Source organism: Felis catus, chromosome A2 (genome assembly GCF_018350175.1).
Source record: "Felis catus isolate Fca126 chromosome A2, F.catus_Fca126_mat1.0, whole genome shotgun sequence".
Lineage (NCBI taxonomy): Eukaryota > Metazoa > Chordata > Mammalia > Carnivora > Felidae > Felis > Felis catus.
Window position 1 is genome coordinate 147,971,156 of NC_058369.1, and position 25,075 is coordinate 147,996,230.

At 54.2% G+C, this 25,075-nt stretch overlaps 1 protein-coding gene across 6 annotated transcripts in view; it reads right to left on the reverse strand.

The window, feature by feature from the left end:
* Window positions 1–2,772: 2,772 nt before the first annotated feature.
* Window positions 2,773–25,075, reverse strand: part of PLXNA4 (plexin A4) — a 594,729-nt gene continuing 572,426 nt past the window's right edge. For all 6 annotated transcript variants that reach the window (XM_045052764.1, XM_045052766.1, XM_045052767.1 and 3 more), the window contains 5 exons: window positions 23,975–24,165; window positions 22,692–22,861; window positions 18,660–18,872; window positions 11,904–12,054; window positions 2,773–9,873 (listed from right to left, as the gene is read on the reverse strand). In XM_045052764.1, coding sequence (XP_044908699.1) covers window positions 9,778–9,873; window positions 11,904–12,054; window positions 18,660–18,872; window positions 22,692–22,861; window positions 23,975–24,165 — 821 coding nt within the window. In that variant the 3' untranslated portion in view covers window positions 2,773–9,777. The remainder of the gene's footprint in view (window positions 9,874–11,903; window positions 12,055–18,659; window positions 18,873–22,691; window positions 22,862–23,974; window positions 24,166–25,075) is intronic.

Genomic DNA, 25,075 nt, shown 5'->3' on the forward strand with positions numbered 1-25,075 from the left:
GAACAGTGACACAATCCTATCACCTATGCACGGCCCAGCCTCGTACACCTGCCTCACCTTTAGCACATACTCCCTGTAGCCCTGCAGGCTTGGGGGCAGTGTTCAGGGTATGAGTTTTGTTGTAAGGAAAGCAGGACAGGTTTGGAGAAAGTGATTGGTGTGCAAGTGACCTGCCCCTGCCTCCACTTATTCTGCTCGGGCCAACAGCAGCCCTACCAACCCCGGGAGAGTGCTTGACCACAGCGCCTGGCTCTCTACACCTGCAAAAGATAAGCCGCTGGCTGCGAGGCAAGGAATTCGTTTCCTAGAGAGAAAATATTCATGGAAGAGGATGTGGCCTGATGCGGAAAATAATAGTGGCATAGTAGTTGGGTGGGGAGACGACCAAGTGACCAGCTTTGTGGCCGACTGCTTTCTGCCAGTCCCACTGCCCGCGTTCCTCCCGCCACCCATTCGTGATTTACTGAGCACTCGCTCTGTGCTGGACGCTTGCTAAGCTTGGGTAACATACATTCGGCTGATATGGTCTCTGCCTTCAACAGTCTTACAGTCTAACAATCAAAGTACACACATGTCCCTTTTCATAAGATGTTACTTACTTTTTGGCAATGAATCAATAAGGCACTGTTACAGAATGAATTGTGTCCCCCCCGCCCCCAATTCAGCCCTAACCTTCAATGTGACTGAATTTTGGGGGTAGGGCCTCTAGGGAGGTAATTAAGGTTAAGGGAGGCCACAGAGTGGGGCCCTAACCTGATGAAAAGAGACAGCTGAGATCTCTCTCCATGCACACACGACGAAAGGCTATATGTGAGGACACAGAGGGTAGTTCTGTGCAAGCCTGAGAGAGAGGTCTCACTAGAAACCAATCCCGGCACGTTAATCTTGGACTTCCAGCCTTCGGAACTGTGAGAAAATAAATGCCTGTGGTTTAAGCCCCCCAGTCTGGTATTCTGTGACAGCAGCCTGAGCCGAGAAATACGGCATCTATTCTCAATTTGTTATTGAGGCCCCAGGCTGGATCCACTCTTTTGTTTGTACAGTATCATTTTTATGGCTAATAACAATACCGCATGCACGCACATGTGACCCTTCGTGGCGCTCAGGGTCTTTTTTCACTTTTGTTATCTAAATCGGCCTTCCCCCCCCCCCCCCCCCCCCGCCCCATCTCCTGGGTTTCGTAGAACAGCTAGAAGTGTCTTCAGGTCATGGATAAGGAAACCAAATCACGGAGAAGCGGTCTGCTCAAGGTCATGGTGGTTGCTTGTGATAAAGTATGAGGTCATACAGGTAAAGGAGTCTGCGGACGTGGCAGGAACTTGATCGTGTGTGGAATCTGATTGGAACTTTCACACTAAACCATCGTCCCTGCCACAGCCTGCCTCATGATGTAGGAAAAGGGAGAAATACACTTTCCTCGTCAGTTGGACCTACTGAAAGACAAAAACCACCACTCCGATCTCAATCCGTGCAGTCTGGGCTGGTCTTGGGGCCGCTAATTCCCGCTCTCCCTCCTAGCTGTCATCTGTTCCCTCACGGTCCCCAGGTTGAAGGTGCCCGTCATTGGTCGCCGGCTATAGGAGGTGTCTCCCAGAGGTGATAGTGTTTTGGTCCCACTGTGGAGCTGTGCCGGCCCCTTAGCAGCTCCCTCTTACCTCAGGAGGGGGTCTCTTCTGGAAGGTGGGAGAGTTCTGTGAGGCAAGCCAGGACTTGCGGACTTGGCACCAAGTCAGAGGTCCCATGTTGGTGAACTTCCCGCCCTCACACTCTGGGGGCTCTGCTTGGAAGGCTGGAGGAGCTGAGGGGCTGCAGGGGCGGGGGCGCAGGGGCAGCAGGGAGACGGGGGAAGGCAGGATTTGCTGTTGAGTGCTTAGGGTCTTACTTCTCCCACCTCTCCTCCTCACTTACTCTCCCCCCTTCCATGTTTCCTTTCCTTCCTCATCCTCTTCCTGTTCTCTTCTCTGGTTTTCACCTTGAATGGTAAGAATGGTGGAGACGTGGAGCTCAACCTTCTCTGTCTGCTGACCTGGGTGAGGCTCAGAGAGGCAAAAGCATCTGCCCGAGGGCGGCCAGTTGAACATACAGCAGAGGACACAGAGTCCCCGGGCCCAGACTGGGGCCCACACCGCCCCGTCTGCTTGCGCTTCCCTTTCCCCCTCGCGCTGCCGCCTGGACGCCAGCCTGGACCACAGAGGGACGTGGGTGGGGGGCAGACGGCCGCCTCTTCCCTGCTCCCTGCCCCCACCGCCACGCCTCCCATTCTCTTTCTCCCCCTGTCCTACTTCTACACTAGGGGCACCACTGGGGTCAGGATTTCTACCCTCTATCAGAACGCTCGGGGACAGAGAGACTGATACAATCACGTATGCTAAGGTGTAGCTGGCCTAAGAAGACTTAAAGCAGGGATGGCAACTCGTGTTCTCTCCGGCACCAACTCTATCGAGCGGGTCAGTCGTGCGTGCCTGGAGGGCTGTGTTGGGAAGGATTCAGAGGCTGATCCGGCTTCGTGTGGAAGTGATGTGTGCGGACAGCACTGGCTGGAAGTATGCTTGCTCTCCTTTGCTGGGAGGACTATCACCTCCAGAGACAGCTGCTTTGTAACCGAAGCCAGAGCCTTAAGTGGAAGAATTGACCTCTGGTGGTTGAGTTTAGACATCATGGAGCTGGAGAGGGACGCTTCCATATCTGTGCACCATGGAGGCCTATTTATGGCCAGCTTTCCCCTCTCCCCCCTTCCAGCCAGACACATGAAGAAAGACCCAAATCCCAAACTGCATTTTTATTATTTTTTAATAAACTTTATTCTATATTACAAATAGGTTTTTTTTTTGTTCTGAACTGCAAAATAGGAATGCCTTATATTTACATACACAGGTATACAATTAATTATAACAAAGGTACAGAAGCTTGCCTTTACCAAGTTACAACTGGGCTCCAATTTAAATAGCATAGGTTTCCTTTTTAAAAACTTTACTTTTTAAATCTTTTTTTTTTTAAATCTTGCTAGGATACTCTTTTTTTTTTTTTTAAATCAAAACCAGAAGACCCTCTTCCTCTAAAAGATTTCATCCACCTATCTTTGAGGCTCATTGTAACACTGTTGTCTAAAGATATGTTTTGCTTTGTTCTAACAAAGGGTCAGTGTTCAAGGTGGGAGCTTTATGGAAACAGAGGTGGGGCGGGGCTGGAAGGGGGTGACTGGAGCAGGAATGGCCCGCCCTACCTCCTTCAGCAGCCTCTCTCTGAGACTCAAAGGCCTCTGCCTGTTCCTCAAACCACCCATTCATTCTTTCCTGTTCTCCTCTTCCCTCTAGTATTTGACTTGACTCTGGGTTGTGTGACCAGGCCAGACTCCGCTTCCCCTGCACCTCGGCTCATGGAGCCGTTCTCTGTTGGTGGTACCCTGGAGTTGCTGGTTACAATGGTGACTTGGCAGGACCCTGCTGGCAGAGATAGGCTGGTCCTTACCAGCTAAGGTGGGGAGAAGGCCAGCAGCACCCAACCCTTCCTGTCTATCTCAGGGCCTGGGGCTCTTGTTCTTGGTCAACGTAGCCATCACACGACTAAGCAAGGACCTCAGGCCTCAAGCACACCAGACCCAGGCAAGGAGTGATGGAGGGGAGGGTCATCTACTCTAGAACACAAAGTCATTGGTTTCCAAATGGAAACAAGATTCTTTGAGGTAAACTAGCTTTTCTTCTTAAAGAACGGAAGGTTGAACGAGCCAACAGCTGGGGAGAACATCAGGGAAGGGAGAAGGAAGGAGAACACACGAGACACGTATCCCATCTTGGTCGTGGGCCTGACTTGCATCCAGCAGTCCTGTTTGGTACACGGTCTCACTTTATTAAGCGTCCTTTGTGTTGCTCTTTAGCCATATCCTCTGTTTTGAATTCCACTCTTGGAAGGGAGCCCTTCCAAAATGTGCTTGAGTCATAAGATCAAAGATACTAACAAAAGATGTTCTAATTCCAGATTTAAAAAAAAAATGGTGGAAGATGAGCTTCATAGACCGTGCCTATCTGCCATGGGCATTTGCATTCTCAGGGGAAGGGACTTCATCCCTCCATGACCGATCCTTAACAGGGTGTCCCTACGGTTTGAGGGAAGCTGATGGGACCCGCACGGGACTCAGCCACACCAGGGGCAGCCCAGAGAGCCAAGATTGGACAAAGCGAAAGGGGGTGAGGAGAAGGGAAGGTGGGGTGCACCCAGCTGAGGGCACAGAGCCCCCCACCCACCTCACTATCTCTGCCAATACAGACAGACACCTCTTTTCATTTATTAGGGCTTTTGTTTCATTTAGCTTTGCTTTGGGGGTTGTCACCAGTCTACTCAAGGAATTTGAGACTCTAATGAGTATGATTACTTCTACAACCAAAAAAATCCTATTTTATAAAGTTGGATACTCCCCCCTACTAAACACAAACCCCACAATTTTTATCGGGGAGCAAAGATTTGTAGTTAAAAAAAAAGGTCGCTTTTGAAAGTCTGAAATTTTTACTACAGAGACTCCTTTCTGAATGGGAGAAATGTTCTTTATAAGTTTTCCAGCGGAGGGCCCCCTACTCTCAGAGGCTCATGGTGTCCCAGCCTCTGGAGCTGCCTCTCCAATGTCACCTGTGGCCATACCTCAGCTTCCTGCTCCTTAAAGGCTCTCGTTTGCCACACCTGTAGGGGTGAGGTGGCAGGAGGCAGGTGGAGGAGGGGTAGCATTGCAGGCCCCAGCTATCAGAGGTGCAGGGGAAGCACCAAGAGTATCAGCTTCCCCAGGACTGGCGTGTCCACATCTGGGAACTATTTGGATCCATTTTCTAACAACAGGGAGCCCCTCCCACCCCCAGCCCTGTGGCTCTCTTCATCCCTGCAAGTCACAGGTGAAGAGTCTTGTTTCTTCCTTCCAGCAATTTGGACTTTTCACCCACACCTGGGCTCCCTCCTTAATCTCAAACATATACAGACAAAATTACCAACCTCAAACCCCAAATAAACAGCCCACATACAGAATAAAGAAACAAGGAGGGGCTGAGGGGTCAAGGGCCCTCTGTCACCTGTCCTGGGAGCTGACTGGAGGCATGGGGGGCTGACGGGAGGGCCTTGATGTGAACTAGGAGCAAGGAGAAAGGCCACGAAGGAGCCAGGATCCGCCCAGGGTAGGGTCTTCTCTTGGGGGCTCTGGTGCCTGGGGGTTAGTCCTTCCCAGGAATGCCTTTCGGAGGCCTTTCAGACTCTCGCTGGGACTGCCTGTTGGGACATCCCTGAAGGGGTGTCTCTGGGCCTCCCTGCCTCTTCCCCTTCCTCCTTGCTCTGTGAGAGGTGGGAAAGTTTGTTCTTGATGAATAATTAAGCTTAACCTTCGCTAGGTTAAGTATTTGACTTTACATCCCATGAAGCCAAAGGCAGTGTCCCCTTATTCCTAAGAACGGAGACAGATGGAAAATAGGGTTTTACCTATTAGGTCAAAGCGAGCCCCATCTTAACAGGTTGTTAAGGGCTCTGGAAACATCAGCAGGACTTGCCTCTTGGACTGGAGGGTGCTTGGGAAATCATTGCTTGTGGCTCCTCTGCTGGGGGTCCCCAGGGCCAGACCCCCAACTACTCATGGAGGCATTGTCAAAAGGGTGTGAGGGGCCTAGGGCCTCCCCAGGGTGGTGCAGGGGAAGGGGTGCTGGGCTGTGAGGTCGGAGGCTCCGGGTAAGAGTGGATGCATGGCCTTGGGGCAGAGACTGCAGGTGAGGGGGATGAGGGGACACACTCCCCTCTGCAGGGGAGGGACACCCTCAGAAGCCAGACATGCAAGAGGGACATGAGCACAAGGACCTCGGGCAGGGGGAAGTGGGGTGCTGGGACAGTACCTTGACATTAGCCCAGGGCTGGCAGGGGGCGGGGTGAGACGGGGGCCCGAGCGGAGCAGGTCAGCGACCTTACCTGTCGGCGACTCCCGCTTCTGCCTGGCACAGTCCTGGACAGTCTGCTTCACTTTGGGATTACTGAAAATGACTTCTCTCTCGACCGTAGCCCTGCTCAAGCATCCGGGGCCTGACCCGCCAGCCCACCGGCTCCCGAGAGGGAGGGTCTAGGGCGCCCTGGGGGTGTGAGCCTACTTTGGCCTGTGAACACACTCAGGTTGTCCTCGGTCCCCAAATTCAGACCACATTGAAAGAAGGCAAGAAAAAAATATTTTCCTGAGGAATTAACTGACACCATAGCCAACTTCACTTAGTGGTACCGCCTGCAGTTACCGAGAGATGTGGGGGTCTCTCCTTCTGTGGAAGGACAAAGGATGGCAAAGCCCACACGTGGGGAGACTCATGCCCCGCGAGAGGAGTGACCTGCCTGCAGCTGTCTTTCTCAGCTTCTATCCATCCGTCCTTTTCAGTTCGGGACCCCACCAAGCTCCCACCTCCTACCACTACCAGCCTTCAGCCCATCTCCCTTCTACATTCAAAATCCCCACCTAACCCATGTCAGTTATTCTGACTGTGGGATCTCCCAGCACCATCTCAGGGGTGGAGGGTGCAGGAGGTGGTTGAAGGGAGAGGTGAGAGGAGATGGGCCTTGTCTCTCTTCCTCTCTGCCTGGGACTCAAGGAGTTAGATAAAGATTCCACCTTAAACAGAGTTATGACCCTGGAAATTCACTGTCACGGGGAGGGGGGGGGGAGGCCTCGAGGGGGCTCCCTTCCACCGGACCAGTCTGCCCAGCTCCCTTCTCTGCGGTGTGCTGGCCCACATGTCCCACCGGGCAGCTCTCGGGGTCTCTGGCCTGCCAGGAGGAGATCGGGGATCCCAAGGGGAGTTCCGGAAAGAACATGGGGGAGGCAAGGACAGCTTTTTGACAATGCTGCCTTGTCTGTACTTTGAAACGTATCACACATGCACCATGAATCCAAACGGAAGAAATGGAAAACAAACAGCGAAAGGAAAGAGAATTTTTGTGGGCAAGACAGGTTGCAGCTCTGGGTGAGTCTAGCCTCTCTCTCCAGCCCGAGCAGGCTGCAGAGGCTTCGGCAAACAAAACACCAGCAGCGACCCACACCTGCCCCCCGCCAACAATTAAGGTAAAATCTGTCCTCAAACCCTCTTCTGGGAGAAAGGAGGAGAGCCAGGAGACTGTCCTCTCCTCTTTCTTCCCTGACATTGAGGTTTCTCTGAGGGTTTTGAAGTTTCTCTTGTGACAAAACATGGCGGGGGTCAGGGGGGAAGTTCTGTACCGACAAAGGAACGATAACAACAATAATAATAATCCGGTAAAAAATAAAAGCTTCAGCAGAACCATGATAACAGTCTTCTTGTCTGCCTGTTCATTTTTTTCTAACTGTGCAAAACTTAAAAAATAAATCAAACACACTCATACATGCGCTCACACATACACTCGCTCGCATTCAGCAAATCTGTTAAATAGGTTTGTGTCTCTCACCTCCCCAACCCCTCATGTGTGCAAATACATCTCAGTGGCCGTGGAGCCTCCTCTGCCTGCCTCCCACGTGCTTGCTTTCCGGCCAGGGCCCGTGGCTTCTTGGGAGGAAATAAAATGGTCAAGGGTAGAAATCCCACGCTCCTCACCTGGCACTTTATCTGTCAAACCTTTGGTTATTTTCCCCCCTTGGCGTGTGTCTCATCCCCATCCTCCCCTTCCTGTTGTTAGGCTACTTGTGTTTTGTTCCCATTTGTCCTCCTTGACGCCACATAATGCCCTGCTGTGGGTCACCTCCACCCAGCCTCTAGTCAAGTCCAGGCCGCTTTCGGCCAGTGACCGCCCTGGTTTCCTACAGACAGGTGGCTCTCCTTCCATCCACCCGTGCTCAGCATGGAAAGCTAGCGTTGAAATGTCCTGAAGCTGTGATGAATGAGCAAGGGTGGAGAAGGGAAACACTTCACAGTCCCCTACATAGGACAAGGAATCCTTCTGAGCTCTCTGCCTACCTCTGGGGCAGACACACCCACGCGTGCCCACACACACTCACACATGCACACATATTCAGACCCAAAGGGGCTAGCGTTCTTAAAAGTACAGGGTGCTCCATAGACTTTGCCAGAAATGGAGCGGTTCCTTCCTCTTTCCAATGGGGGCTCATTTTGAGTGGATTGCAGGGAATAACGTCTGATGCTCGGGGAGTGAAGGCAAGACTGGAACCCTCACCCATAACACCTTAGATGATGCTTCTTGTCTCCCAGAGTGGTGTACAACTAGCCACCAAGGCTGCCAGGAGAGAATCTTGTTTATGGTGGGAAACTGGGTCAGATGGCATCTAAGGTCCCTTCAGGATTAAGGTTTCCATGACCCTCTATTAGACCGTCTCTTACCACAGCCCCTGCTCACCCATGTCTCAGCACACATTTGCCTGACAAGCTGAAATGATCCATCCAGAGATGGAGGGACAGATGGAGAAACAGACGCCAGGGCTGAGGTCCACTGTATATCTCTTCTGTCGCTGCTGGCCACGTCCTTCAGCTAGAGTTCTCGGTCCGTCCCGGACATGGCAAGCTGGGGGCTGAGTTTGGCTGGCATTTTGGTTTGTCTCCATGAGGCTGTGCTTGAGTGTGATTCTTTCCATAATGAATAGGGAGGAGGTGAGGAAGGGCAGTGACTGAGGAGACAGAGGATGTTGAAGGAGTCATTGCCAAGGAGGTCTGGATAGTGGAATGACAAAGTCATCTGCATAGCAATGGCACCAGGCTCTGCAGGGGGGCGGGGGCTCGGCTCTCTGCCCCAGCATTCTCTAGAGTTCTCAGGAAGGGTGGTGAGGATGGAGCCATAAAGGCGGCTGGAGGTAGAATCTCCTGGATGTACTCTGCATTTTACATTGACCCTTGATGAGCGCCAACCGAGGAGGATGCAGGTGCTTTCTCTGGACAGCATCGAAGACCTGGCAATCGATTAGACCCATGACCACGGGCGTGCTTCACTTGCACTTGGGGGGGGGGGTGAATGAAAAACAACAAATTCTGCTTCCAGGGTGGATGCAACTCTCTTTCCCTTTCTCCCCCTCCATGTTACGCTTCTGCCCCTTTGAGCCAGACCAGAAGGTCTGGAGGCTCTCCATCGTGGAAGGTAACTGCTGTTTCTCCTGTCTGGCTTTCCACAGACAGGGGAGGAGATGGGACAGGCAGGTCCCTAGGAGCACTGGGAAGGGCTCCAAGAAGACCGGAAGGGGACAAGGAAGCCTCGGGACACCAACACAAGTGAGAGGCAGCTTGAAAAGCACCTCCCAGCTCCTCACCCCTGCCCCCACTCTGGCCATGCAGGAGCTGTGGCCTTTCTCACAGTTACAACAGAGCCACACACGGACGGACCCCCTGGAGGTGGAAATGTGAGAAGGGAGAGAGCCAGGTGATGTCTTCCCAGTGAAGATAATACTGAGCTCATTGCCTCTTCCCTAGACCAAGGTCCGGCCCAGCGTGCGGGGCGGGGAGCAGCAGCACAGGAACGTCCTCTCTCCGCGGCTCCTCGGCCATCTTTCGGGCCCCGCTGCTGATGCCTGGGCTCACCCGGTAAAGAGAGCCCCTCTGGTATCTTCTGGCTGGGCCCCTCGCCTGAGCCTGGCCATCCTGGACTAACTGAGGGGTGGCGGTGTGGTTCGGTCGTGTTGGCAGAGCAACTGAGAGAGAAGGGATGCAGGGAGAAGGGAGAGACGCAAAGAGGCGGAGAGAGAGACAGCGCTGCTCAGGGGATGCTGCTGACGCCAGTCGGAACTTGCACTTGGTAAAGATGATAATCTAGACTGAGGCACGGCTTGGTGTGTCCCTCCCCCCAGGGGCCCTGGAAGGACGGTTCTCAGCTGTCTAAGCTCATGAGGGTTATGACTTGTTCTAGTTTGTAGGCCAGTTTCTGCTTCCCACACTGGTCGTCATGGTCCAGAGGTCCGAGGATCTGTTGAAGGGCCAAGAACAGGGGGGTTACGAGTCTGTGCGTTCACGTTCCCATTCTTAGGGCGGGTGTGGTCAGGCTTGGGAAGCCATGTGTATGTGCAGATGCACACGGAACGTTGCTGGGTCAGCAGGCAGCCTGGCTAACGCGGGTGCGGGGTGCAGTGTGTGGGTAGCCCTGTGTCAGTGAGCTCAGGGTGTCAGCACCTACATCAGCATGTCTGAATAAATGTGTGCACTTCACTGTCCACGGAAGACAGCTGGCAGTGGGCCGAAGACACCTGTGCAAAGATGCGCCAGTGACCTGCAGGTTAACAAGTGACCCCTGTAAAGTCCGGTGCCCTGTGTCTCTGGGGAATGGGACCTCACAGATATTAAGAAATCCCACCCTTCATCCAAAAAAAGTAACATCTTCCTTATCAGCATCACGAAGCCCCACGTCCCACATTTAGAAAGTCGTTTGGCTTTACTGTGCATTATCAAACAAATATCCTTCAAAGAGCCCTATCTCAAGCTTTCCTGGTCATCAGCACCTCATGACAAAGTCTGCCAAAGCCTTTTCTGAGATCAGATGGTTGGTTGAGGACAGTGACGGTGAGCAACTGTGGAACACGATGGAAAATGTGTTAGAATATGACTCAGACTCAGGAGATACGGGATTGAATAACGAGTTTCTAGCGAGGTGATCTGGGGCAAAACATGTCACCTCTCTGAACCCTCACTGCCTCATCTGTAAAATGGGGGAACTATTGGTCCCTGCGTGGGCTGCCCCAGTGCAGAGGACAGAGTCACAGAACACACGCGTGTGCCCTTCCCACAAAGTCTGCTCCACAAGGGGTGCGTGAGACAAACAGGCATGCTTGTGCCGGTGCTGGGGCTGAGGGGCAGGGAGGCGGAGGAGGGTGAAGGCTCGAAGGGAGGCTCCTAGAGCCTTGGATTTCTTGGCCCACTTAATGCAGTTTTAATGGGGGAGACCAAGATGGAATTGCCAACTTCTTAGCTGGCCAAGAACTGCCAGTTACTGGCACCAGCATTTCACGAGGATGGGACATTTTCATACCACGAGCAGATGAGTGTCCTTGTAGACTAAAGAGCAGTCCTTCCAAGATGAGGCCGTTACACTCCCACCCTAACACACTCCGCATTGTCCTTACTTCTCTCACGTGGCCACGGACAGGTGAAAACTTTGCCACAGACCAGCAATGGCCTGCAGTCTCGGTCCCTCCCCTAAGGGACTCACGGCTGGCTTCCCCTGCACTTGGCGTTCACAGCACTATGCTGCCCGTGGCCTGCTGGGGCTCCCTCCTTAGCCTGGGGTTCCTAGACCCTCTCTCAGTGACGAGATAGAGAGGAGGCAGAGAAGGGGGGCACTGGCTTTACCTCCTGTTACTACCTTCTGCTCAAGGAGAAGGTGGTTATGCTGCTGCTCAGACAGAGGGAGCCTGGATTCTGAACCCACTTGGGCCAAGCCTGCATGACTAAGAAATCTGGAAGCACCTCTGTACTGGCCAGGAAGGCCGTGTCTGCAGTGGCAATGACCCTAGGTGAGGTTTTCCACCTGGGGAACACAGCAAGTAAAATAGACGCCATTCCACTCTGCTCTGTATCTGGTCTGTTCTGATCCTGTCCCGTCCTGTCCCGTCCTGTCCTGTCCTATCCCACCATACCATACCATTCAGCCTGCCACGAGAGTGGAAACTGCTTGTTTAAAGAGGATTAGATCAGAGAGCGAAAAGGGAAAAATAAAAGGAGGGACAAGCAGGGGAGAAATAAGAATTTTAAAAAGAAAAGGAAAGAAACAGACGCTTTAAGTATCTGAGAACAGGATTGATGCGGAATTTACAGAATGGGGCATTCCTACGATCCCCATCTGTGGCACAGAGCCCCCAAATCCAGGGCGACAGACAGCTTCCCCAGCAGACACAGAGCGTGGCCTGGGGTTCCTGTGCTCTTGTGCATAGAGATTGCCACAGGCGGGGATTTTTCCGTAGCTTCCCTGTCCTTCCCGGCAGGCGCCGGGCAGGGTGGGCTCACCTCCTCGCTGTACTTGCCCACGTAGGAGAAGATCTCCGAGAGTGCGCTCATGGCGTTGAACTCATTCATGTGCATCCGGGACTGCTCGGCCAGGTATGCGTTCATGTCCTGGTCGCTGATGGCCGGCATCTTCCCGATGTCCGAGTAATACCTACCAGGGAAGGGAGTGCGGAAGAAAGGAGCTGGAGCCGTGCATGCAAGAGTCGAGGACAGATGGATCCTCCCAGCACTGGGGCCAGTGGATGCCTGTGCGTGATCCCCTGGGGACCTGGTGGGCTCTCTCCCGCGTGTGCTTCAGGGGCTGGCCCCGGAGAGCCCCTCTACAGCTCTGGGTGCGGGGGGCGCAGAGGGAAGGGATGTGGCCCAGACCTGGGCAGAGGGTGAACTGGGGTGGAACAGGACTACGGAGGAGCCGTCTCCTGCATGGGCCTTGCTCCCGGCCACCAAAGTGTGGTCCAGTGTGTCTCTGGTGTCCTTCTGACACCTCCTCCCACAGACACAAGGGCTGCCCCCCCCCCCCCCCCAGTGCCCAAAGGCTCTTCGAAGCAGTTGCTCTGCCTCGATGCCCTCCCCTCTCTGGGGGGTTACCCGGGAGAAGGGCGGGGCCGGGGGCTGCTTGGGGAGAGAGGCTGGCAGAAGGCAATCAGTCACTGTCACTTGCAGCTGTGTGCTGCTGTCAACGGGCTAATTAGATGCCAGCATTTACATTTTTAATTTCTGCAATTTGACATTTTATGCGGCAAACCCCAACCTCTCCGCCAGAGGGGAGTGGTGCGGCTTCCTAATGAGGAAGAGAAGGGCCCCGGTGCCCCCCAGAGACAGCTATACCCCCCTCCCCAGCTGCCTGCTCACTGTGGGCCACATAAAAGGGGCCAGGGACCTACAAAAGCAGGGAGCCATCAGGGCAGCGGGGGAGCACCCAGGAGTCTTGGTCATCCCAGCTCGGCCTGCAGCTGAATGCTTACGGCTTCGGAGCCAGTGAAAGCAAGCCTGAGCATCTAGAACAGAGGAGGGTGATGGGACCACTGGTGGGGGGGGGGGTTGCAGGGACCAGGCTGAGGCACGTGGGGCACTGGCGAGCTGTGTCGGTGCAGGTACCAATGACAGGCCCTGGGCAGTCCCAGAACTGGGCTTGACCAGGCAAGTGTAGTGGCATCTTCGGGGGCTCTGGTACAGTCTCACCCTGGCCCGAATCCCTCAGTGCACCGAGACCATGAATCCATAGATCCTCTGCCATGCCCACACCTCCACCTCCCCCAGTCCAGGCCGAGGAGTTCGGGGACAGCCCAGCACACGTGGCACTCTTGTGTTCCTCAAGCCATCACGCTCAGAGGCTCGCAGTGGGATGACAGTTCAATCTCCTGCCAGAGCATTCCCGGGCCAGTGAGGGCGGTGATGGCCACCCTGCCCCAAGCCACGGCCTTGCTGTGACCGCAGACCCGTCGTTCATTCTGGAAACCTTCCGAGGGAGGCAGAGGGAGGGAGATGAAAGCAGAGCACGCTGGCAAGGGAGGGAGCCGGTCGGAGGGGGCCTCCTCTGACCTCAGAAAGCCAGCCACACACAGACACGCTCGCCAACTGCTTTGTTGAGCTGATTGCATTTTGGCGGGAGGTCTGGGCCTGGGGACAAGAGTGTAATGGAATGACCTTTCTCAGAGGAGCCTGCGGCCTCAGAGGAGGCCGGCCTGCCCCCTGCCTTACCTGGACTTCATCCTTCACAACCTTCGTCTAGTGTGGGTGGCTCCCAACCCCCCCCCCCCCCACCGCTTCTCACATTCAGTGCCCTCCGTTCCCTGTCCTGGTGCAATTTGGTTCCTTCACTCCATCCCAGATGAGCCCACTCTCTTCCAGACCTGCGGTCCACCCCATAAACATCCTCAGATTCCTCAGGGTTCTGGGTGATTTAATGACATTCCAGGTATAAACGTTCCAGCGAGAGACTCGACTCATTGACACTATTTCTGGAAGGCAATAAATGCCAATGCTCCATTTTATGGTGGAGACCTAGGGGTTTCAGTGACGGTTCCCACCCCCGCCCCTCCTAAGGAGCTATGCACCATTGTCTCTTCACACTTGCCGAGGTACATGTGTTTGTGGGGTCAAGGGCTATGTCATCAGGTCATTTTGGGGAAAACCATGAACAGAGGACCTCCCTGGCTTCTCCACGGCCAGCAACCAGGCGCATCTCTGCTAACCTGCCTGGGTCCAGAGCTTCCTCCCGACAGTTATACTCTGTCACCAGTAGATGGTCAGAGAGACTGACCGGGATGAAAAACCCAGGTCCTCACTGACAGGACATGACTGTCTTCAGAAGCAAAGACTCCTGCCATTTCTGATACTTCTCACAGGTAGATGGATGGTCTGTCCTGCACCCTGCACCCTGAGATGCCTCCTGTGGGTCCAAGTTAGGGACCACTGTCTCCACCGCAAACAGCAGACGCCCAACACTCTGTCCCTTTAACATGGCTTGCCTTGGTGTGTGCCAGAAGCCCAGTCCATTTCTCCAAAGAGAATATTTACAAATGTGTCTGTGTGTGAGAAAGAGAGGGAGGGAGGGGTTGGGAGCGGAGTGGGGCGAGGGCAGGGGCTCCAACCTTCTCACCTGAAGAAATGGGTGGTGAGCCACCCGGATGGCTTTGTGTTATTCTAACAGTGAGGTCCTTTCTGCACAGAGTGGCCCAGTCTCTCCTCTGTTGCCTACATGCGGAGGGCACTGGATTGGACCAGTGCACATCTGAGGCCACACACTAGCCCCTGAATGGACCAACCACATGTCTTCATCTTCAGCAAGTACTGAACAGCTGAGCTGAGTGGCCCCGGACAGCTCGATTTCCCAGATGAGTGTGGCGTTTGTGGTCCAGCTAACACTGTGCCTGGGTCTTGACCCCAGCCTTGCCTGGTGCTAGCCGGGACCATCCACCCAACAAGGCATGTGACCCTGCCTTGACCTCTCTTCGCTTCCATCCAGGGCTGTGCCCCACCTCTCTCCCTGGCCTTGCCAGCACCCCTTGAGCCCAGTAATGACCTTGCCCTGGATTCCCCAGCTGTGTGGGCAATTGCTTCCTTCTCAGCTCCCGCTGGGCTGGCCTTTGCGCCGGGCTCCGCCACTGAGAAGGCTTATTGATTGTGAAGAATGCAATTATGCCCCATAGTCATGAGCTTCAAACAAGTATTCTTATCAGCAGGTTTGCAGTGAGGAAGGGAGAGGTCAGCCTGGGCTCCTGTACTTGAACTTCCTCCCATGGGATTTCTGCCTGCAGGTGAGCCCCTTCAAAAGGGACTGACGCTTGGAAAGTCCCCCAAGACCACCCCCGCTCCCAGCTGGCCAAGGCCCGGCCTGCTGACGAGGTCTGGGTCCCACCACTGGCCCTACTCAGCTTTCTTTGCTGAGTTTGTTCACATCAGATGGGATGCCAGTACCCTTATGGGTCGTTGGGGAGCTGTCAAAAAGGACAGGGCCCTGGAATGTTGAATGTCTCGCTGTCAGCCCATCTGTAGCGGTCTATCTGTTGGTTTCTAGGGGATGGGCCCAGTGAGTGATGGTGGGTGTCTCATCTCTGCCTTTGGATGGTTCCAGTGATCAAGAAGGTGGTCTCTAATGCCCTGAACTCTTAGAAGAACAAAGTTTTGTCATCCCTCCAAACACCTCGAGGATGAAGGTGTAGATATGAGAAACATCTAGAGCCTGAAGGCCCCGCACAGAAATCTTCATCTCTGAGAACCTCTCACGGACCTCTCCAGGCCCAGCAGAATCAGGCTCTCACTCCCCCAGCCGCATGATCACAGCTCCACGGGGTTTGCCGAGGGCCTGTCTGTGTGTCCTCCTTGACCACGAGAGCCACAAGGGAAGGATCAAGTGTAATATATCCCGAGTGCCCCATACGCTTCTGATGGAGACCGTAAATGTTTGACCCATGGACTGATGAATAAGTTAATGAAATGTCTATACTTCACCTCTGGTATTGCTCCCAGGGTGAACTGTCACCGTTTTATGTTTTGAATGGATGGCTTCCTAAGAGGCATTTTTAAATATTCAAAATTCTTAACCTTTTTCACACTGTGACACATGTGACAGATGGCCCTGAAATGTGTGGCACACCCCAGTCCGGTTCTGAGCAGGTCGGCTGCGATTCCGCTCCGCTCAGCCCTACCTGCAAAGCCTTGAGGGCAGGCGAGAAAGGCTAACGCGGCCACAGGAATAACCTTGAGCCTCCTCCAATTTAAGCAGAGAGGAAATCACCCCCCCCCCCCGACATGCAAATTTTACTGCTACTGCTAATGAAATAGGAAACATAACTGGTCACGACACACTGTTCACGGTGACTCTTTAAGAGGAGTGTAGCGGTTTAAGATGCCAACGGGGGCCATCTAAAGAGTGTAGCTCTTTAAGGAGTGTAGCATCTTTAAGATGGCTACCGGGGGCCAGGAGGTCCTTTGCCCTTTCTCTAGATGTGGCCATAAGCAAAAGCCCGCATACTTGGACGGAGGCGGCAAAGACTGGGAGTGTGCAGTGGGAGCTGCCAGCCAATAGCATTGTGGGTAAGCGCCGGCCATGAGAGGCTGGGTTCTACCGTCGTTCCTCTGAACTGCATGCTGCCGGTGCCTGTGGTGGGCCAAGGTGGGAGACCAGGCTTGCTGCGCACCCCGAGTGAGTTCTGTGCTGCTCGACTTCACCTTCCGGCAGGCAGACAACCTCGGAGGCCAGGCTCCTCGCGAGTGACAGTGGAGTTCATCCATCCGTCACCAAGTGAAGAAGCACTCTAGACTTGATCTCCAGACCTGCTCACGCTGTGTCTCCCGATCCCTCCGTCCCTGTACTTCATCCCAGAATGAGAGGAGAAAGGGGTTGGGTGGGATCTCAAGCTAGTGAGAGATGACTCTCCCTAGAGTACCACCGGTTGCTAAGAAACTGGCGGGATAAGGAATGGAAACCATCAAGCCACTCCTAAAAATAACCAAATGGACTGGGGTTACTCATGACCTGTAGCAGCTGCGTGGCACAAATTTCATTTAGCACCAGGCGGAAGGAAGACCGTTAGCCCCGCGCATGCGTTATTCTCACCTCTGACTAGCTAGCCGTGTCCTGGGGAGGGTCCTCTCTGCAGGTGTTTCATAAACGCCTCCAGCCCTCCACACCCCTGCTTCCTCGCTCCCCGCCTGAGGTCCTAGCGCCGTGACCCGTGTTGAGATAACCAGAGCCCCGCTGTTGCCTCTCTCCCCTCTATCTTTGCTGAGGGGCCGGTGACCATAGAGGAGGGCTTGTTCCTGGCAGCTCTGTCGTCAGAAGAATGGGCCACCATCTATGTGGAGGGAGCTGAGAGCCTCTCCTAGTGACTCAGACATCAAGAGATACAAGGACACGAGAGCTCTCTCTCTTTGACGGCCAAGACTGATGCCCAGCCCATGCATCAGCAGGAAGGGGTAGGGAGGATATCAAAGAACAGAGGGGAGAGGAAAAACAAAACTCAATGCTTTCTAGCAGAACTATGTTGCTGAGGTGGCCAAGACTCCACTCTCTCTTAGTCCCTCTTTACAAGGGAAGGCAATTTTCAAGTATGAAGATGGAGACTCTTTCCCATGGGTGAAATGATACTGTTCATTTTGTCTTCAGTTACTAAGTCAAGAACAATTTCTGGCATCTTTTACTCTTAATAAAGGCACCAAATCTGAGCTTCATGGTAACGAGAGAAAGGGACTCTAAAATCAGGACTGCCCTGCGGAGTTGTGCAGGCTGTTCACTGCACAAAGGAGCTTGGGCTGACAACCAGTCCATCATTCAACAAACCATGCACCCTGGCTTGGAGTTACATCCTCTGGTAGGAAAGGGCACCTTGTTGAATTCACAAAGAGGCACCACAGAGGTTGGCAGAGGCCCCGACTAGAAGCATCACTGATGGTACAAAAGTAGGAGTTAGTTGAGTTTGGGGATCACCTCTCATCTTGGCCTTTCTGAATGTATATTTCTTCGCTTCCATGGGCAGAAAATGAGGTTCTAATCCTATCCTCTTGGACACAGGACTACGGTGATGAATAAATAAATAAGGCTTTGGCTGGTTGCCTAGCTCAGGTGTTTGCTACCTGGAGCCAATTGGCCCAAACACACCATTAACGTTCTTTACCATGAGTTAGCTTTGCGTGAAGACGGGCTCCCCAGCTTACAACTGGCCCTCCAGTCACAGGACAATGTGTGAGACCATGGTTAAGGTCACGGCTACAATGGCTGAGAAAGCACTGCAGGGCACAGGGCATCAAGAGCTCATCTTGTGAAGGTCAAGGGTCTGGGGCAGTCAGAAGTGTCGGAATGAGAACGACATCCCCACAGAATGTGGAGAGAGGATTACTGGATAGACGGCGACAGATGGGTAGAGGACTCCAGACTTCCTGTGCCAAGATGTTATTTGGTTCCTTGAGCGTTTGTTTGTTTGTTTGTTTGTTCTGTTTTCTTTTGGTGGGGGTTAGAGCAGGAACTGGATTTCCTTCCTGGGCCTGAAGGCGTTTCGGCCATTAAGATCTGGGGCCCTCCATGCAGGGAAGCCGAGCACAGAGGCTATGTCCAGCCAGGTTCCCCGGGGTCTTGTTTCAGCTGACAATACCACTGGGGACGTGGGGGTGTGGGTATTGCCAATTGCAGGATCGGGCTCTGTGAATGACCCGTCTGTGAGCACCAGCCCATTTTGGAGGGGAGGGGACCCCAAATCAAGGGCAGTTGCCTGCTCAGCAAGGGGTCCTACCTTGGCTCCCGGGCCCAGCACTCACCTCTCCACCCAGTTCTTGTAGCTGGGGATGTCCTTGGCATAGAGCAGCTTGTTGGAAGGGGAGTCCTTGCCCAGTCGGTGCTCTGATGTGGAGCAGGAGTCCATGAAGGTCTGGGCCACCACGGAGAGGCAGGCGTCCGTGATGCTGTTCTTATGGATGTCGAACACAAACTGAGGGTTCTTGATCATGTTGACCCAAAACCGCAGGGGTAGGCTGTGTGGAAGGAAGAGGCAGATGGTCAGGAAGAGAGGGCAGGGGGTGTGGCGTGGCCTGGAGAGTTCTCTGGGGAAAGAGAAAAGGCTGAGAACCGATTGTTCTTAAAAGCAAAGCCTATCCCACTAACATACCTGCCAGGAAACTGAGGACCAGCAAGGCTGACTACTCCACCCACGACTAAAATGTTGATGGGCACTGGGGAGGGCTTGATGCCCAGCCTGAAGACTGCAGGACTACAACCTTCCCTGGCAGCACAAGGCTTGGGCTCAGAGGCGGCCAGTGTGGGTGCTATAAAGTGGAGTTTCTGACTCTATTCCACTGTCCACCCCCTATGCCGGATATAATGCACATCCAATCGGCAAACCTTAAAGAATAGCCTGGAATACAGGCTTGGTATCTTATTCTCTGCCATCCACGGTATGACCCGGAAGAGAGCACATCCTTCCTCCCTGCCTGACAGTACAGTTTGACCCTACGCGGTGAAGGCACTGGGGCTGAGCAGTTGAAGTGTAGCTAATTTCTCCTCTCTGAGCCGGCATGCTTAGAAACCCACATTCACAGCCCTTCATCTGTCCCCTTGTGTTCCCCTCCCTCTTTCTTGCACCGAGCGCCTACTGCATACCAGGCACTACGCTAACAACTGGGGATACATCCTCTGCCCTCAAGAAGCCAGCTTTCTGGTGGGTTCGTGGGGGAGTCAGGCCTGCCACCAAGCATGTGCTCTGAGAGCTATCAGTGCTGGAACCCAAGGACAGGCAGGGTCTGATGTGGGACACAGGGAGGCGTCACCGAGTCTATGCAGAGGGAAGTGTTCAGAAAGTCTTCACGGAGGGAAAGACACTAGATGGTCTGCGTTTTAAAGACACAGATGCATTCCTTAGCTGGAGTAACCTGGAGGAAGCAGGAGAGGAGTCACCTAACCCAAGCCAAAGAGGAGAAAAACTGCAGTGTGGTCTGATAAACACAAGTCACACTCTCTGTTGCCAGAAAGGGAGGTTGGGAGAGACCTGTCCCCTGTCCCCTTTGGCCACACTCTGCCGGCTCTCGCATCCTGTGGCTTCCATCCGGCCTACTGAGATGCGGGTGAGGAAGCGGGATGGCACCAAGCAAGGGATCGCTTGCTTCCCTCCCTCTGCCCCCCACCTCCTCCTCACCTCCTGCCTTCTGCCCTGAAGTTTTATTGCTTTGGTAGCTGTTCTCACTGTTGGTAATAGTTACAGCGTTCCTATGTGTTTGACTCGCCTCTTGAAACTTCAGCGCTTTGAATTACTTACTTCAATCTGGCGAGTACAATACATTTCTATTTGTTGCATCTCCCAGTGGCCGGTACCTCCATACAACAGATGCTAAACTACAGTAAGACCTCATATTCAAGACTGCCGATCGACCAGCAAGTATTACGTTCCTACAAAATGTGCAGCACAGGACTGTCAGATCTCGGGCAGTACTGAGATCTGACAACGTTAAGTGGCACTTGTTTCGTCCTTTGAAATAGGGACTAGGAAATAAGGGGGTGACACAGAAAGTTGCAACACACGGTGAAAGTCAGGGTCATCATAGCTGCCCAGGGGAGACCGTGACAGCTGGGGTCAGAGCCCTGCATGGACTCCAGGCTGCTCCGCCCATGGGGTCTGTCCACACCTCCCTGTTTCTGGGCGTCTCATCCAGAAGACGGTCTCGGGGAGTCTAATATCTGCTACCCAGTCGTTTCCCTTGCTTACACCACTCGTGCTGACAGGCAAATCAAACGGGGGCACCGGGGCACCACACCGAGGCTCCTGCCTAATGAAATATTAGCATATTATTAACATTGGTGGTGGCACTAATCTCTGGTTGATTGCAGCCACTCAGGCTAAATGAGCAGGAGGTTTATTTCAAAGAGAAAAGGTAGGGGAATGTGGAGGAAGCGGGTGGGGAGAAGGTGAGTTGCAACTCTGGCCAGGAATCAAGAAATCATCTTTTTTTTTTACTGAGGGACGATGAACTCTAAGTCATGATGCAGATCTCATAATTCCCAGACGAAGTGCTTCTTGCCTGGGCAGTGACCAGGGTCAGGGGGCACATGTCCTTGGGTGAGACAACTCGAGCCGGGTACGGCGGACGACCGCCCTGGGGTTCCTTGTGATGACACCAGAGTACTGGGAGGAGCTGGTGTGAAGGGAAGGTTGGCCCCACGCCAAGGGCATTATGGCATCCTTGGAGGGCGGCGGAGAGCGGGGGGGGGGGGGGGGGTGCTCACCCCAGCCAAAGTATGGGCTGAAGACGAATGATTTAGATACCATTTCAGGTGGTCTGCTGGTAAAGGGCTACGAGGGCATGGAGGGGTGTTTGAGTGTTTTGGAAATACCAGCCCTCCACAGCCAGGCCCAAGAGCTGGGCTGGGCAGAGCATTCTTTGTGTTGTGGAGTCTGCTAACATTCGGATGAGGTGGGGAGTAGGAAGACTGACTGGCAGAGAGAAGCAGACTGGGTAGGTCAGGGACATGGCCCACGGAACGGCTCTGCAGAGCCGCGCTAAGAGGATGGGCAGAATTCAAAGCACTCTTACCCAGACCGGGCTGGCAGGCCTTCAGCAGGGAAGAGCCTTCACCCCGTGCCCCTGAGGAATCCAGAGTCTAACCGTCTTATTTCAGAAAGGGTGCAGGAACTCGGCAGTGCAAGATCTCTCACCCAGAATTAATGGGGGCGTAAACCCAACTCTTTAGTGCTATGGTCCAAACCTCTGTTCCTGCCCGCATTTCCAGTTTCAGCAGAGATCGAAAGAGAGGAGAAGCCAGAGCAGATGATGTTAAATGGGGTTTTAGTGCCACTTCTGACTCCTGCCGTGATCCGTGTTTGGTCTGGGGCTCCAGGCTGGCTGCGGGGTGCCTGGCCGAGCCCTAGAGCCGGGCCCGTCCCGGCTGTCGGCCGCAGGTGCTGGGCAGCAGGCTTGTGCTGCCTTGGAAGAATGTTCTGGGGAAGAACAACCTGGGACAAGGACTGTCGAAAAGCTCCAGGGAGGCAATTCTGGAACTGATGGGACCAAATACAAGCCGGCCTGGCCTGAGACAGAGCCCTCAGATAGAGACCACCTTGGTCCTACATCTTCATCAATATTTATCGAGCCACGGCTTTGTGCGAGGTTCCACACCAAGTGCTGAATACTGATGTCTGACCTTGCAGCCGCAAATGGAAACACAGAGTATACACCGACGAAGGGAAAGGAGGGCCTATGTTCAAGGACACAGGAACCATAGTGGATACATCTAGGGTGTCAGGGCTCAGAGAGTCCTGCTTCCTCAAAGAAGGACAAAGCAGGTACGGGAAGGTCTCTTCCCCAAAGGGAGTTGGGAAGACGAGTCTGGCAGAAGGGAAGACACTTGCTTCTCGAATAGAACGGAAACACCTTTTGTTCACCTAGATGACTCTCAGGTCACAACCGTGCTTGAGGTGCCGGCTCTAGAATTGGTTGCATGCGTGCATCTTCGGCCTCCCTGTCCCAACAGCCACCTGCCTGTCTCTTACCCACGCCTGTCAGCCCACCGAGGGTGGTGGCCATGCCTGACCGTGTGTGCACACATCAGGCACAGTGTCGGGCATACTCTGGGTGTGACAGGGGTCTGGTGGCAACATTTGGCGTGTTAAGCTTTCGCTCACTTACTTGGTTCAATAAGTGTCTGCAACCTGCTCGACTGATGGATAGGAAACAAGGATGCTTTGGGTGGAGGGAAGTGAGAGAGGAAGCCAGCGCGGACGCAGTAGGAGAGGGCAGGGAGGCCCAGACGCAGGGCCTGCTCCGGGTCCCTGCGGAGGAAGCGGGGGCGGCGGCCTCCCTCACCAGTTGCTCTTCCAGGTGTGGCGGACGTGCGGGTCGTGGATGCCGTGTTTGTCGGCCTGTTCGTCCAGGAAGTCGAACATGTACTTGATGGCCAGGGGCAGGGCCGAGCCCCGGTGCGCCGTGCTGAAGATGGTCTCGAACAGGTCGTCCACAAACTTCTGCAGCGTGCCCTGTGGAGGGGGACTGGTTCAGAACGCAGCTCCACTCAGGGAGCCCTCAGGACAGGGTCTCAGATCTGCCCGGCAGACCAGGAGAGGGGCAGGGAGGGCAGGGTGCGTGGCCTGCTGGGGAGGGGGAGAGCGGAGGCCGGGCAAGTGCCTGCATCAAGTCTCCTACAGTCTTCACCTTCCTCCAACGGCTTTAAATTTCCCGTGCACGTGGAAAATAGATATAATGCTGATGACTGGACCTAAGCGAGCCTTCCTCTGCCAACAACATGGGTTGGTTTAACACCCTTTGGTGGTGTTATTTTAGCACTTTTCACAAATGCTAACGAACAACTCACTCGGTCGGAGCAGACAAACACAATCTGCTGGTTTTGTTTGGGCATCATTCACGCTGGCTGATGAGCAGTTACACAGTCAGCTCTGCAGAGCTCAGAGCGGAGGCCAGCCTCACAAGTTGAAGGGCTGAGCGCAGGCACACAATGTTCCCAGAACCGGGATCAGAAATGGTGCCTGGAAAGGCGCCTGGGTGGCTCGGTCGGTTGAGCGTCCGACTTCGGCTCAGGTCACGATCTCACGGTCCGTGAGTTCGAGCCCCGCGTCGGGCTCTGGGCTGACGGCTCGGAGTCTGGAGCCTGCTTCAGATTCTGTGTCTCCCTCTCTCTCTGCCCCTCCCCCGCTCACGCTCTGTCTCTCTCTGTCTCAAAAGTAAATAAAAACATTAAAAAAAAGAAGAAATGGTGCCTGGAAAGTCACTGATGGAGCCCCACTTCGCCTCACTAGGGGTTGTATGTGACACCCTTGGGAAGGAGGCATTCTCTCACAGGCATGACAGAAGAACATGAACAGATGTGGCTAGTGTCTCCATATTTGGGAACGGGGCACAGAGCAGGATGGAAGCAGTGCTTCGGGCTGCACACCGATGCACGCGCGGGGCTTGCCTGAAGCGCGAGGTTGAGGATTCTGAGTTTCGGTGCTGGGAAAGAGCACTGGGGCTGAGTGGATAACGGGTGGGGCGAGCACAGATGCTAGGCATCCGCCAGCTTGGCATTTCTGTGGGCTGATGACGCTCCTTCCCACACCCCACACGTGCCCCGAAGCCCGTCGGAAGCCCCATACCTTCGTGGCCAGCAGACGCGTCAGATAGATTTCAGACACCATCTTGCTCCCCCGGTCGCCCTCCTTCTGGTCCCCGTGCTCGTGGTTCTTCACCAGATGCCACATCTTGACTCCGCTCTCCAGGTCGGGGGTGATCATGGGTGTGCGCGAGCGGAGGCTGTCAGGACTGCCGGTGTATCGGATCATGTTTTCTGCCAAGGCAATGACCCCGCGTGTGGGAGGCCCTTCCATGACCCATCACACGCCCCCCATTCCGGCCGTGGCCAATACCGTCTGATCCTGCCTGCAGTCTGCGGGTGCTGCTGGCTGCCTGCCTTGCGTCGGTCCATTCCCCGTGAGTGGGATGCTTTTCCCGCCACGTCCGGGAAACCCTCCGCGGCTACTTTGCCCCGCTGAGATTCCTCCCCCTCCTGTACCTGCATCTCTCCAGCCCTTAATTATTCAATTTGTAAGACTATCAGCCTGTCCGTCGTTACACTTTTCCTGGTAAGGGTTCTGAGATGATGTCTCAGGACGTGTGCTGTGCTTCCCTTAATGCCGTGGAGCAGCTGAGTGATCACCTTGTCACCTGCTTACCTGCATCCTCCCCTCTGGCCCGGGCCAGATCTTCCCACTGGCTTGCTGTGGGCTGTGGCGGAATGAGTGTGGAGCAGAAAAGGTCCTACTGTGTGCGGGCACCACTGTATGTTTACTACCGATTTTTCACAGTGATCCTGGGGAATTGGTCATTTTTTCCTCTCCAGTTTTGCTGGTAAGAGAACCAGGTCTTACGGCGGTCAGGCAGCTGGCCCCAAAGCACACAGGTGGAGGCAGAACAGGGCTGCACCGGGGGCCCCCCGCCCGGACCCAGCATCTTCTCCCCACCCCGCATCCCGGAGCTGGAGCCCTGGGTCTGCACCTTCCCTCAGCCGCTTCATAACCGTGTGACCTTTACGTGTTGTGTAGCTTCTGAGCATCTGAGTTATAATTTGCTAATCTGCATAATAGGGGGAAATAATAATTATTTAATTCGCTGATTGTCACGAACATGACGTGCGATAATGAAGACCGCAAAAGTGAAAGCACCGTGTGTCGTAGACTGTGAGGTGCTCGTGAAGGTTA